At 27.2% G+C, this 16522-nt stretch overlaps 1 protein-coding gene across 4 annotated transcripts in view; it reads right to left on the reverse strand.

Moving 5' to 3' along the window:
* Positions 1 to 16522, reverse strand: part of LOC111622542 — a 71222-nt gene that overhangs the window by 3076 nt on the left and 51624 nt on the right. For all 4 annotated transcript variants that reach the window (XR_002756288.1, XM_023364945.1, XM_023364947.1 and 1 more), the window contains exons 7-11: positions 15890 to 16206; positions 7258 to 7495; positions 2342 to 2646; positions 1098 to 1204; positions 928 to 1018 (exon numbers count right to left, since the gene is read on the reverse strand). Coding sequence is in view for 3 of the 4 variants with exons in the window: in XM_023364945.1 (XP_023220713.1) it covers positions 928 to 1018; positions 1098 to 1204; positions 2342 to 2646; positions 7258 to 7495; positions 15890 to 16206 (1058 nt within the window). In the remaining variant the exon portion in view is untranslated. The remainder of the gene's footprint in view (positions 1 to 927; positions 1019 to 1097; positions 1205 to 2341; positions 2647 to 7257; positions 7496 to 15889; positions 16207 to 16522) is intronic.

Consider the following 16522-nt stretch of genomic DNA (forward strand, 5'->3'; position numbering starts at 1 on the left):
AGAGATTAGCATCGAATTTCTGTTTAACTTCATGTAAAAATTGATTATGAACTCTGTTGATCATTATACAACCGTCAGATGGATTTGATTTCTTTGCTCTCAGTTCTGTACACGGTGTCGGAATCAGGTGTTGCTAGGTCACAGATTCTAAAAATATTTCTCTTGTAGAAAGAGAAGAAAAAAAAATATAGGCTATATATATATATATAAAAATCGACTTAACATCTGGTATTGTCGGTTTTCTTATCCGGAAACTTGATTAGCGCACCAGTTCGTTCTATAGTTATTCAGTTAGACTCTCAAGGAATGATAGTCTTTCTAGTTAAAAATTTGCCACTTCCTCTAACAAAATGAAATCAATGCGGAATAATATTAAAATAAATTATATATATATATATATATATAATATTTAACGTAGGAAACTTTACGATTTCTAAATTCTTCCTCTTCCTCTTCGTTATCATTAGTGGAATTATCTTTGAAAGTTTGAGAGTTGTGTTTTATAAGTAAACTTTTATTTAAAAATTCCCCTATCATTTATAATAAATAATACGTGAAGATAATTACGGTAATAAAAGTTTGTTTACGGTTTATTTTGTCCTTTTTATCTTATTCTGAAGAGAGAAGAGTTATTGTAAGACGATCCAGACTGTTTGGATGGAATCAAACAAATTGGCTATCATTCTGTTGGTCTAATTATAGAAGTAATCTCCAAAGGAAGATATGTCTATTAGTTTCTTCAAAAGAAACATTTCGAGTACAGAATTAATTAAGAGAAATTTCCACTAGAAGATAAAAAAAAAAAACTTAGAAGAATAACAAAGAAGAAAAAGAAAAATAATTTATCTTTACATTAGTCCAATACATTCTCTTGATTAAAATTAATATAATGATAGATTATTTTGGAAAATTCAAAATAAAACTTACCGCTAACGGATCGATCTTTCGGATCTCGAGTTAATAAAATTCTTTTAACTGGAAATTCGTATTTTTGAGGAGTTCTGATCACAGTTTGTCTCTGTAAATAATAATATTATTATTTTTTTAAATCTACGATAAAAAATGATTAATATGAATGAAAAATAAAAAATTCTTACTTGCATTTTCCTCATTTGTCTTAATAATGCATTGTCTGTCATTGATTCTGTATCAATGTGAGATTGTTTATCTGTGTCTCCGCACTGTCTGACATACTGTGTCTGAACTAAAAATAATAATAATAATAAATTTAAAAAGTTAACTAATATTTAAAACATTATTTTTTTTATACTTCATACTTAAATTTAAATATATAAAAATTTAATAGCATTTATTTCCCAAGTGGTTCTTTAAAAAAAAAAAAAATCTGATACAATCTCAATTTTCGAGGATTCTCGGCATTTGTTAATTTATTTTTTTTTTAAAAAAAAGATATAAAAAAAAAGGAAAATTGACGAGCGAGAAAAATAAAAAATAAAATAAAAATAATGATCAATGAGATCCAGAAAAAAATAATATTTATATATTTCTCTTTAGATTAAAAGTTTTTTTTTTCCTTTAAAAAAATAGAATAATGTATTATGTCATTTTCAAATTAATTTATTCTTTTATATAGGAAATATTTAATATTATATTCGATCTGGTGTTTCCTTTTTTAATTAAAAATTTTAAATTATTTTTTTATGAAATTTTTTTCAATGTTTTTTAAGTTATTAACATTCTCAAAACGTTAATTTATATCAATAATATCTATTGATATTAATCAACGTGATAATTGTATTACAATTTATAGTATTGTTTTCGTATTTAAACATAAAAAAGATGCCCTTAAAAATACGTTTAAACTTTGAAGTATTTGATTGTAAGTGAAATCTTAATTATCAATTTTGTTTGTGTGTGTGTGTATGTTTTTTTTTTGTAAAATGGATAATTTAAATCATTTTAAAAACTGTAAATTAATTAACTAATATTATTAAATTAAGTCGGTCTACATCGTACAATCAACTCAATTGGCTAATTAAATAATTTACCAAAACCATCTCAATTAACTCAACACATTCCAATTAATGTAACGTTTTGGCTTTAAATTGCGTGTTAATTTTTAGGAAAAAAAAAATAAATAAATAAGAATTTAAATCTATTAAAACCTCAGAAAATTTCGGAATTTTTAATCCAAAAAAATGCTACTTTATTTATATATATTTGATCCATCAAAATTCTTCGTTAAACCCTAAAGTCATCGATTTGTTGTTAAGGAAATTGCACCCCTCCCTCCTATTTTTTCGTGTTATACGAATCACGTCTTTATTCAATTACTTAAACGTTTTTACATAGAAAATAAATATTATCCAGCTTGGTTTACCTGTTTCGCTTCTACCCGCCTGACTACCGATGGGCGAGCTTCCTAAATCTTCTAATAGTTTCCTGGATCTACTGGGCATATCTGGTAATAAAGGCATGGCTGGAGTTGGATCGGTATCTGTTGGTGTTTCTAATTCGATAAGTGGTGTTGGCTTATTTATCAGGATATTCGAACTCTGAACACTGTCTGTAGGAAATGTTGATGCTATTCGAGCTATACTTTCGTCTTCGGCTGTATTATCTGGAAACTGAACAGTTCCAGTCGATGATTCTCTTTGGTACCACGAACTTTCATGAGGAGTGTACCTAAATTATGTTACAAAATTAGTGTTCACAACACGTAATATCGAGTAATTTATTTGTATAGCGTGTAAAATTTATTTTATATTATTATTAAATTAATATATTATATTTTTACAAATGAAAATTCGTACAAATGTAGTGTTGATTTAATTAAAATATGCTACTAATAGGATATCAAACACGTAATTTTTGAATGTTTGCACGTATTAAAACACGTAAACATTCAAAAATTTTATCGTTATATTCAACTTAATCAATAGAAACATGCAAGAAACTTATGATATCAATAGACGAATATCCATAAAATGTATCAAAATATAAATCTATGTTAACTCGTGTCGTTTTTTTTTAAACGAACAAAGAAAAAAAATAGAAACAGGAATTCGATTAGAGCTAAAATCTTTAGACTAATGTTACTCTAAACAAATTGATGAGGAACACAAGCGAAATGTATATTGGCAATAGCAGATCATTAATAAAACTCGTGGAAATCTCAATAGAGCATCACGTAAAAAATAAAGTGAAAAAGACAAATACGTTGCCTCATTATACGAATTCCTTTTTTCTTTTCTTGAATTCTACGTAATACAAGTCTATTTTTCTTTAAAATGGATGTAAATAATTTATTCGGACACATTAAAATGTGTAAGTTTTCTGAAGTTTCACACGCTGTCGAGCTACTTACTTCTCTTGACAAATAACATTTGGCATAAGCGAGAAAGCGAAAGATTCATTTCTCGCCTGGTTTGGACACCGATTTTCCAATTTCTGATTTAAATGTAAATTTTCTGCAAAAGTAAATTTTTCGGATTCTCATCTTCTACCATTAAAACGATCGAATTCTAAAATAGAAACTTGGTAATGCCAAAAAGTCTTATTACAAACGACTCACACGAGGCGAATTGCTATTGTAAATTTCAGCGACAGAAAAATAAATAATATAACAAAAATATATATAATTAAATTTATTAATTATAGTTATATACTCTCATTAATTAAAGCTAATTATTACGAATAGAGAGAGAGAGGGAGGCAGCTAAAGAGAGAGAAACGGTATTAATTAAATTAATCATCTCCATCCTAATTAATTATAAGGGGTTTATTTAATATTATGTTAGAAACTTCGTATAATGTAACAAACACATAATAACAACATGCGAGATATAAATATATGAGATGTCATATTATTCTCTCACTCCGTATTGATCTTATTGATTTTCCAAAAAGAAAAAATCTTTTGCAGAAAGAATTATAGCTGGATGCGAAAATAAGATTTATTCTTAGCTCACTTATGTTTGAAATTTGTCAATTTTATATAAAATTTATACAGAATAAGACACTTATATCATTGTTAAGTCACACCATTCTCTAACTTTAAAGGAATTTAATAAAAAATCAACCGAATTGAAGTCAATTTCGACAAAGTGAAGTCTATCGAATTCTCTTCCCTCTATCTTTAAAATGGCAAATAATAAAAATATTTGCATCAATCACAGCCAATGAAATACTTAAAAAAAATAATAATTATATTTCGCTCGATAGATAATGCAAATTAAATTTCATGTAATTAACTAGCAATGTAAATGGGACGTTTCATAGTCACGCGAGGAGAATAACAGACATAAAAAAAAATTTTCTATCGTGCATTCGTATTGATATAAATAGTTCAATACTATCATAGAACTAGAAACATTTACCTTAATACGCGTTGAATGAAGTGCATCGACATTACTCCGGTGTTTAGAATATTCATGAATGTCCTAAATGATTACGCTCGAAATCGAAAATGAATTTATTGCACATTGTGCATAAAGTGGGAAGTGTAATAATGTTGAAACCCACACGTTGCTTTCTGTGTGTGTTTTATATTCTGAATAAATTTACACGGGTATGAGAGTTTAAAATTGGTTGCGCTGAATTTGAAGAAATTTTATCACCTTTTTAAAACTTCAAACTCCCTATTCAAAGTTTTAAACGTTCTATTCAGAATTTATATTTTATGAACCAACAAGTAAAGCTACTTCTACATAAATTACCTTATACAATGTTTAAGGTTTGATGCTCATGGCTCGTATTTTATTATTAATAGAAGCTTTGGAAAGTGAGAAATTTCTTTGTTTTGATATTCCAAAGATGATTTAAATTTTCTTTAGATTTTTATTGTGTGAATAATTTTTCATTTAAAAAAATTTTTTTGTGGATGGAATTTCGAAAGAATTTCTCTTTAGAAATCGTATTTACTTTGAATGCGATTCAAAACAGATTAAAAAAAAATTCTTGTGTAAAATGATTTAATTAGTAATCTATTAAAGTGAACGTATGAATTACTTTAATGTTTTGTATTTTAACTAATTTACTAATTAAATAATGGACTATATTAAAGTTAATTAAATGAATGGGAAGTAAATAATATTAAGTGCCATTAAAATACAACTGTAAAAATGGCTTTTGTCGATGTTTTCTATAAAACTTAAATTTAAATATATACATAGAAAACCTTAAATCGATGTTTGTGTATAACATTTTACACAGTTTGTTTATTTACAAGATATTTTCTTTTGATAAAAATTAACCTTTTATTTTATACAATGGACTTTTGTAGGTAGCTAGCTATACACAATTTGCCCACTAATGGTAGAGTGGATAAAACCACCAAACATTGGTTGGTAGTTAGTAGTGGGTTCGCGCCTAACCAAAGGGCTGATCAGGTGAAGTTTTCCAGATTTCTTCACGTTTGTAACGCCTAAATAGGGAACAATTTCTCGTAGAAAGTCCTCCCGGGAGTCCAAGGAATCCTCCAAATGAATTTCGGTTAATATGCTAATTTTTAATAATTTATTATTTTTTAAATGTTGTTATAATCGAGGAAAGATAAAGCTGCATATTAAGTGTGGCTTTTTCAAATAAAAAGTGTGTTTGATTTTAACTCTTTCCTCCTTGAAAGCATTACAAAGGCCTTTTTTTCCATACCCATCGTAGGTTTGCCAGGACCACCGAATGGTGAGACCCGACGGACTTCCATGAAAAATTTCTGAGGTTCCAGATTCGATCCCGGTCCCCCAGAGCGATGGACCTTGGCCAATCCAACGGTAAGTGAATTCGATTATTATCTAATATAATCTTATTTAAACCGAGCAATTATTTAGTGACAGTGTCACAATGTCGGATTGCAATTTTCGTCACAGTGCTTTCAATTTTAGTAGTGTCTTACCCCGTACATCATACCTTTCCTGTTAACAATTGAGTCGTGCCGATCATCTATCAAATTCCATTCAAAAGAAAAGTTTTGAATTAAAATAACATAACTTCCGATTTGTACTGGAAGTTCTTATATAGTTAATCGGAGTCTCCTGTCCCTAAGCTTTCCATATATAATCTCGACTTTCATCTAACTAACTCAGTTCTCGAGATTAAGGAAGAACAGACAGGAAGACGGACAGAAACCAATGGAAGTTATAGATCTACAATTTTTGAAAATTTCAGCCTGAAAACGTATTTAAAAACATGATGTGTAATGGATGGGCCCTAAAATTTGGGCCTAAGGCCCCCGAAAGCCATAACGCGACACTGGTATATATATATAGGCCTATAGTATTTATATTTATACAATATTCTGTTAATATAAGAATATCTTGTCCAATTTTCTTTTTAATTTGAAAAATGTTTACTAATTTAAGATATTATCTTAAGATATTATGAATTAGTCTAATTATTTAGCATGATTTATGGGCGAATAAAATTAAGTTATCTGTCTTAATTACTCAACATAAGCAATGGGTTGAGATATTTTTGAATCTGAACGTTGAAACAATATATAATCAACGACAATAAATCAGTTTTATATCACGAATAGAATAAAATATGATAATTTAACATCAAATAAAGTATGCGTTTAAATTTAATGTCATGATTTTGCATGTAAATTGCTTTACAATTCATATTTTATCTTGAAATCATCTGTTAATGCGTTAGATTGCTTTGTGCTTTTAAAATACAACTTCAATCACTGCGTGTAGAATTGCAATGCGTGGTCAATTAGGAACATTTTTAACTATGCTAAATCAGTGCAGAACATGTCAAATGTATAAAGGATAGGTGACATATTTAACGTTCTTGCATGTAGCACTACACGATATGAAACCCAAATCAGAAATTCGAGAAAATAACTATAAAGGATGGAAAAAATGGAGATATTCGATACGAAATCTTATTACTATACGTACTAAGAAATGTTATTAAGAGTAGTAGATGTATAGTTATTTTTGTATATAGAACAGTAATAAACAGAGACGGCGAAGCTTATGAAATATTTTCTATCTTACATTAAAACCTGTCAAAAACGGAACCTGGATAAAACGGAAACTTGACTAAACCGGAAAAATTTCGATACCGTGCGATTGTATACAAGCCTTATTCATTAAATAAGAGATTCTGACTACTCCTATTAATTAAATTCATCTTCATTAATAGAAAAAGAATTAAAATAAGAAATATTTAACAAATTTAAAAAATTGTTAAATTAAAAATAATTATATAATATTGATAAACGATACGGATAGAACAATATAGAGTTTTTTTTTTTTGTTATTTGAACAAAGCTTAGTTCTGTCTCACCGAGATCTGGGCATTGTGGAATACACGGAGGAGGTTGGAGAACTGAAGTATTGAGAAGATCTGACGGATGATACCCCTTGAGTTTCCTTTCTTAATATCTCATCGATAGCTTGCAGAACGCTGGTAGTATCTCCTGGGAGCATGGAATCTGCTGTTCTGCTGCTGGTCGTCGTCGTCGTATGACTTGTCCTGTACATGGTATCTAAAGTCGGTGACATTTTGTAGCTACTGTTGTATTCTACAGGAAGTACATTTCTTTTAATCTCTAGTCATTATACAACTACATGAAATATTCATCAAAAATATCTTACGCAAAATAAATTTATTATATTTACGTAAGTTACTTGTAGTATAGACTATTTACCACCCGATAATGTTAGGAGATGTTTGATTGTCGAGTTAACTTTCGTGTGAATTGGTAGGGATGTAGAAAAAGTCGTTCAGAATATGACCTTATAAGTCAAATCTTAAGTGAATGTAATAACTTTGGATACGGCAGAGAAGACGAAATTAAATTTAAAAAGTTTTTTTTTTTCGAACACACATTGTTTTCTGCGATAAAATTCAATTCAATATAATGTTACTTTACTAAATAAATTACAAAAATAAGGTTAAATACAGCGTGATAAGCATCAACAGGAGAAAAATAAGGAGTTAATCTATTTTCCAAAGTTCTTTTTTTACAGAAAGAGAGGGAAATATAGAAAGAAGATATTTCAAAATTCTAACGAAGTTTGATTGAGAAAATAAAAATAAACAGAAATAGATTTATCTTTGTCTATTTTTATTTTTCTAACAAATTATCATCGAGATATTCACGTATCCAATGCAATTTTCTATCAAATCTTTGAACTAAACTTTTCTTTACATTATAAAATTTTTCTAATTTCTATCCAATCTTTCGAATTTCATCTCAATAGAGGAAGTATATTGTATATAATATTCAATTTTCCCTCTTCTACTTCTTCTCCTATTGATTAAATTTTTAATATTTCGAATCGGTACTTAAAAAGTAAAAAAATTAATTTATAGATATTAAGCAATCAAATANATATTTATGTAAATTAACTACAAAAGTTCAGGGGATTCAGGGAACTACATCAACATTCGAAACAGTAAAAAAAAAAAAAAATTATTTTAAAACTTTTTAATAATAAATTGACGATATTCTATTTTAAATATTCAATTGGTAAAGTTTCCAGTTACTTTAATAAAAGTATTAAATCTTAATCTATATTTTAAATTAAAATTGCAATTCGTCTATTGAAATTTTATAAATTCTGTATATTTACTAAATCGAAGAGGAAGCGTGTTTCTCTATTATTAATATGGAACGACGTTTATATTTATCATTCAAGGCTAGAGATTAGCATCGAATTTCTGTTTAACTTCATGTAAAAATTGATTATGAACTCTGTTGATCATTATACAACCGTCAGATGGATTTGATTTCTTTGCTCTCAGTTCTGTACACGGTGTCGGAATCAGGTGTTGCTAGGTCACAGATTCTAAAAATATTTCTCTTGTAGAAAGAGAAGAAAAAAAAAATATAGGCTATATATATATATATAAATCGACTTAACATCTGGTATTGTCGGTTTTCTTATCCGGAAACTTGATTAGCGCACCAGTTCGTTCTATAGTTATTCAGTTAGACTCTCAAGGAATGATAGTCTTTCTAGTTAAAAATTTGCCACTTCCTCTAACAAAATGAAATCAATGCGGAATAATATTAAAANTAATTTATTCGGACACATTAAAATGTGTAAGTTTTCTGAAGTTTCACACGCTGTCGAGCTACTTACTTCTCTTGACAAATAACATTTGGCATAAGCGAGGAAACTTTACGATTTCTAAATTCTTCCTCTTCCTCTTCGTTATCATTAGTGGAATTATCTTTGAAAGTTTGAGAGTTGTGTTTTATAAGTAAACTTTTATTTAAAAATTCCCCTATCATTTATAATAAATAATACGTGAAGATAATTACGGTAATAAAAGTTTGTTTACGGTTTATTTTGTCCTTTTTATCTTATTCTGAAGAGAGAAGAGTTATTGTAAGACGATCCAGACTGTTTGGATGGAATCAAACAAATTGGCTATCATTCTGTTGGTCTAATTATAGAAGTAATCTCCAAAGGAAGATATGTCTATTAGTTTCTTCAAAAGAAACATTTCGAGTACAGAATTAATTAAGAGAAATTTCCACTAGAAGATAAAAAAAAAAAACTTAGAAGAATAACAAAGAAGAAAAAGAAAAATAATTTATCTTTACATTAGTCCAATACATTCTCTTGATTAAAATTAATATAATGATAGATTATTTTGGAAAATTCAAAATAAAACTTACCGCTAACGGATCGATCTTTCGGATCTCGAGTTAATAAAATTCTTTTAACTGGAAATTCGTATTTTTGAGGAGTTCTGATCACAGTTTGTCTCTGTAAATAATAATATTATTATTTTTTTAAATCTACGATAAAAAATGATTAATATGAATGAAAAATAAAAAATTCTTACTTGCATTTTCCTCATTTGTCTTAATAATGCATTGTCTGTCATTGATTCTGTATCAATGTGAGATTGTTTATCTGTGTCTCCGCACTGTCTGACATACTGTGTCTGAACTAAAAATAATAATAATAATAAATTTAAAAAGTTAACTAATATTTAAAACATTATTTTTTTTATACTTCATACTTAAATTTAAATATATAAAAATTTAATAGCATTTATTTCCCAAGTGGTTCTTTAAAAAAAAAAAAAATCTGATACAATCTCAATTTTCGAGGATTCTCGGCATTTGTTAATTTATTTTTTTTTTAAAAAAAAGATATAAAAAAAAAGGAAAATTGACGAGCGAGAAAAATAAAAAATAAAATAAAAATAATGATCAATGAGATCCAGAAAAAAATAATATTTATATATTTCTCTTTAGATTAAAAGTTTTTTTTTTCCTTTAAAAAAATAGAATAATGTATTATGTCATTTTCAAATTAATTTATTCTTTTATATAGGAAATATTTAATATTATATTCGATCTGGTGTTTCCTTTTTTAATTAAAAATTTTAAATTATTTTTTTATGAAATTTTTTTCAATGTTTTTTAAGTTATTAACATTCTCAAAACGTTAATTTATATCAATAATATCTATTGATATTAATCAACGTGATAATTGTATTACAATTTATAGTATTGTTTTCGTATTTAAACATAAAAAAGATGCCCTTAAAAATACGTTTAAACTTTGAAGTATTTGATTGTAAGTGAAATCTTAATTATCAATTTTGTTTGTGTGTGTGTGTATGTTTTTTTTTTGTAAAATGGATAATTTAAATCATTTTAAAAACTGTAAATTAATTAACTAATATTATTAAATTAAGTCGGTCTACATCGTACAATCAACTCAATTGGCTAATTAAATAATTTACCAAAACCATCTCAATTAACTCAACACATTCCAATTAATGTAACGTTTTGGCTTTAAATTGCGTGTTAATTTTTAGGAAAAAAAAATANTTCTGAATTTTTGCAGAGAGATTTGTATATTAGGGGCATTTATGCTATCAAATTTAGGTGGTTAAAGGTGGACGGGGTGGGGAGATAGAAGGGGATCGTGTTTTGTATCTCGAGTAGGGCTTAATGAAGATTTTACTCATTACAATTTTTTAAATAAAACTTATCTCTACTCTCAAAACTAATCTTTTTGGCATTTTATAATAATTAATAATATAAAACGTTTTTAAAATAAAATCTGTAATAGATAGAGCCATACAAAATTTTAAATTCTTTTGCCGGGAAAGTTACGCAACTCGTTGCCGAAGTTTTTCTTTCTTTTTTTTTTTTAGTTTTTTTGAGTTATATTGATTTAACTTCTTAAATATTTCTTCTCGTGTTTATTTTATATCTCAGTCTATCATCTTATATTTTCTAATTACTGAAAATGAAAAGTTTAATTTAAAATATCACCATTAAGTGTATATAATTCGAATTAGTGAATAGGAAAATTGAAGTTAAATTTGATTTAAAATCTCTCGATTAAAAAAAAATTTAAGAAATAAACTTTTTCATGCACCATTACTTAAATCAAGGATATTTGCAACTAAAAAAGAAACTCTCTTATTTGCATGTAAAGGTCAAATGTTTCAGGTCTGAATTTATTGATCTACAGAAAAATTTATGCTCGTTAATCTGTTTTATTTATTTATTTTAATTTAAAAAAAACAATAATAATATCGTGAATTAAGTACACTCTTCTCTATAATACAAAAATTAGTATTGGATAAAACAACAATTAATATTAATAAATAAAACAACATCAAGCAGCGATAACGTTTGTTATATTAAAATACATCATTTGTATAATGCATAATAATTTAAATTTAACACACTGCAGGTGCAGTTTCTCATGGAAGGTCGTATATACACAGTACAATGATCCTTAAAAAAATAAACACTGGAAAATATTAAAACAATACATTACAAATAAGAATTATTGAAAAGATTTAGATGCTATTAGAGTAAAAATATGGAAAGAAATAAAACAACATCAAATATACGTGTAACACGTCCATAAACAGACAATACTTTCGTATACCCACCTAGAAATAATCATTTTAATCAATACATAAATTTTTATAATCGTAATTTTATAACAATGAGAAACGCTAGGAAATATTCCACTTAATATTTGAAAATTAGAGTATTAAAAATGTTAAAGCTTGAAGAATATTAAGTACTAACGTCACCAAATATGCTCCTGCAAACGAACAAATATGATAGAGTTAAAAGGACCAAAAAATGTGACGAAAATAAAGCTACGTGAGAACAAATTTACATTAATTGAAGCCAGAATTTTCAAAATTATTCTTTTTTTTTTAAAAAATTTTGAAAAAAAATACATCGATTTATGCATTAACACTATAAATTTCTAACTCAATTCTTCTAAAAAATAAATATTTATTTTGAAACATTGCTTTATGCTTTATTTTATAGGAATGAACTTTAAAAATTTTTTTTAAAATATATATATACTAAAATTTAAATTAAATATTATAAAAAGAATAAAAAGTAATCGATTTATTTATAATAATTTTAAAATTTTAGAAATAATAATATAATTCTCTTGTCTCTTCCTCTTACATTAGAATTTGACACGAGCATTTTTCTTTTGAATGGAGTATCCATGACATGCTACTTACATACAGATATAATACTTAGAGGATTGACAAGCCATAGAGAGGATTAGCCACTATATCATTTTTCCTATCCGTAAATAACTTGTGTATAGCACTGTACACTAGTGGTTTGCAAGAATCGAGTCGACCCTGATTTAGTTACACGATAGCTACTTCAAGTGTAAGCGACTGTAGCTACAGAATCGAACAATTTCATGTAGAATTTCTAATTTTATATTATTTAACCGTACGTATTACAAAAAAAATATTTAATCCAAGCATTAAAAATTATTTTTAATATGTAAATAGACGAAAATGTGTTATAATTATCTTAAAAAACGTCGAGAAATGGAGGTTTTTCTTGTATGGATGGAGGTTTGTGTGTGGGGTGCACGAATTTCTTCTCCCACTTTGAAGCTTAATAACTCCTATGAAATTTCTCCAAAATTTCTGAAATTTTGCAGGGAAGTTTGTTTATTAGATGCATTGATGCTATTAAATTTTGATGGTTAAAGATAGAGGGGATGAAGAGATAGAGAGGGGTCGTATATCATATCTGAAATGGAGTCGGATTTAATGAAGATTTTACTCGTTATTAGCATTAAAAAAAATTTTTTTTTAAATAAAACTCGTCTCTACCCATAAAATTAAGCTTTTAGTTATTTTATAATGATTAATAATATAAAAAGTTTTTAAAAATGAAATGTTATAACAGATGACGCCACACAATTTTAACTTTATTGCCGGGAAAGTTAAGCAACTCGTTGTTGGATTTTTTTTTTACTTAGAGATGCTATAGCATTCTATGTTAATTTTGTTTTCTTGTATTATTCATAACATGTTCATACAAACATTTTCCAGTTTTGTGATTTTAATCTGTGCTTATTTTTAAAAATAGGGAATTTATAATCAGGGCGAGTAGATATAAAATTAGAATTTTTAGCACCTTAATACAGTACAGTATTCATGAATGGGACTTTGTATTTGTTCTGGTTTGATTTACGAGGTTAGACGATAATAAAAAATTAATGCTAAATAAATATTTATGAATATTTCATTCCGTTTATTTTTTACAAAAAAATAAAAATAAATTATTATTTTTTGTTTGAAAACATCGCTGAAACAATACATTAATTTTATTAATGGACATTTGAATATGTTTCAGCTAAAATCAATAGATTAAATTATGTTGTAATGTTAAAAATCTAAACGAAATTTCGGATATTATATATTCGCGTGCATGTAATAAAGACTATTAACTGACCACAAACTTTGCTTACTAAGCATATTCTTTGCAATCACAGATTAATTCAGTAATCTCCTTTAAAGATAATAGTTCAATTTAGCATTGTTTAAAGTATTTGCATACGTAAGCTTCCTATTATTTGTATAATAATACTATTCAATACACTAGGGAGGGCTAAACCTTGTCACGATAGGAGCCAAAAATACGCGAGAGCCGCATCCTAAATTTGAACGGTAATTTATATATATATAAACAGAAGAATAGCACAAAAATCGGATCCCTACTTCTAATAAGGAGGTAAAGATCCGATTTTTGTACTATTTCTCTATGTATGAGAGCCACATTAAGGGTCTAGAAGAGCCTCAGTTTTGCCATACCATTGAAGATAAAAAAGTTATATTTTTAATTCAAAAAATATAGAATTATGTTCTATTCTAGGATTTTACTTTTCTATGGATACGTAACTGTAAACAAATAAGAATTTAATTATAATTTATGACTTCATAAAATACAATGAATTACCATGGAATTTAATTATCTCTATTCTTTAGCTAATTAGAAGTTATTATTCAGACATCGGACGTGAATTCTCTTACTAAAAGCAACGTATTTATGGATCTAAGATAAGCTTAGGAAATTATTGACGAAAACGTAAATGATTAATGTATTTATTAGCTTTCTCGAAGGAAGCGGGAGTAAATTCAATCCGAATATAACCTTATTTTCTCTTTTTCCCTCTTCGAGTTATCTTTATTTGCTTTGGATGGACGTATGATTTATATATTGCTCTTAGGCTTTGTTTAAACTTTGTTACAAAGTCGTAAATAATAATATTCTTCCATTATGATTTTCTATATTAGAAACCATAACTCATTGATGACTTCAAGTTTTCCTGTTTCTTTTATGACTCATATTTACTAAATGCAATCTCGATTTCCCTTTGATCTATCAATTAATCAGCACTCGCTACCCTTTCTTTTTTACATTCGTAATCGGTTATTGGCTCGTCTGCCAATATTTACAGATTGAGTTTTAACAACACACGACATGGAATGTCATCTGTAATAAAATCTTAACATTTTATTACGGATGACATTCCTTACATGTTCAAGTTTTAACTACGAGTGACAAGTCTTCTTTGTGGAATTTCAGCTACTCTATATCGTATAATTATTCAGGAATTATTTAATAGATTCAGCATTCTGAATATATTAGTATAAAGATTTATCTTGATATAATTACATAATTTAATTCTGTTTATCAATTTACGTTTGCAATTTGCATTGTTACGATAATAAATATCTGCTTATAATGTAGTGAAACTATGGAAAAAGAGCTTGTAATTTGCTTTTCGTGTTTCGATTAGCGCTATTTAAAATTAAATATTAAAATATATATATATACTAATTATTTTCTGAATTAATCAACTGATAATTAATTTATTACAAAGTCATTAAAAAGCTAGAAGAATACGACGTCGTGTGAATTTCTTTGTTCCTTTTATAATATCAAATTTCGTACAAAAATGTCGAATAGATTATAACAATTTTAAAATATTTTATAACTTTCTAATATACAGTTAAACCTGTATAAACCGGACTCGTACGTACCGAATATTGTTNAAGCCAAAAATTTTCCACTGGAAAATCCTGGTAAAGAGATGTTTAACATGAGAAAAACCAAAAACATATTTTTTCAGTTATAATAAAATGTATTTTTTGTTTTTTTTTTTAAATATAAAATATACAAAATTTCATCTTAAAAATAATAAAACTTTACGTAAAAAAAAGAACAACAACAACACGCGAATTGTCAATGCTATAATCAAAATGGAGGAAATTAATGCACGGTTTATTTTATTATGCATTATAATTGGAAGCGAACAAACAGAAAATGAATTTATAATATAATAAATAATACAATTGGGACACGTTTCCCAATTTGTATTTGGCTATAAACATTGTTTCCAATGTAGAAACAAGAATGATGATTAGCGAGGTGAATAGATTAGCCGCCGAACATAAATCTTACAGTGACCAATTCATTATTAACAATATAATTGTTACGTAAATGTTTAAAAACGTAATATTTAAAGATACAAACAACTAAATTTACTTATTATAAAATATTTATTATTTATTTATTAAAAAATACGAAGTACAGTACTTTCGTTCTTCTTCCNAAAAAAAAAAAAAACAGTCATTTACTAACCTATCTGTTCGGCTTTTTCTCTCGATTTAGCTAATTTCATCAGTTCTTCGTGTAATCTTGTATTTTCTTCAATTTGTTGCCTGCGTCTAGCGATCTCCGCTTTTATCTTTGCTTTCTTTTCTTCTCGTGTCATTTGTTCGTCTTCGTCTTCAGATACGTAAGGAGAAGGATGCCAGGAACGAGGTTTCCTCGACTTTTTTTCTTTACGTTGTTTTTTTCGTTCCGTAGTCAAATAACAAGAATTTGAATTCTTTAACCAGGAATCGGATACGAATGGAGGAGTGGTCGAGATGTTTGCACCGTTTTCCGTTCTTATCCTGCAAAAAAGGAGTGGTAAATATTCGTATACTAATGCAATAATTTTCGAATATTTCACCTAAAAATTTCTTTAGAAATTCGTGCCCGGACTTCATCTGTGGAAAATTTAATCATCGAGAAACCATCGTCCCGAATCGCGGCAATTCAATTTTATTCAAATTCAAAGAATCTTGTTTACTGTCATGCATGGAATCCATTTATAATATTTTTATTTATATGAAAGGAGACGATTAGCGTGTAGAAAGCTTTTCAAATTCATCGAAAAAGGAGGAGGAGAAAAAAACAAATTTGATATATCGATATTTTAAATTCCTC

This window comes from Centruroides sculpturatus, unplaced genomic scaffold, assembly GCF_000671375.1.
Source record: "Centruroides sculpturatus isolate CEXI.00-Female unplaced genomic scaffold, Cexi_2.0 scaffold345, whole genome shotgun sequence".
In the NCBI taxonomy this organism is placed as follows: domain Eukaryota; kingdom Metazoa; phylum Arthropoda; class Arachnida; order Scorpiones; family Buthidae; genus Centruroides; species Centruroides sculpturatus.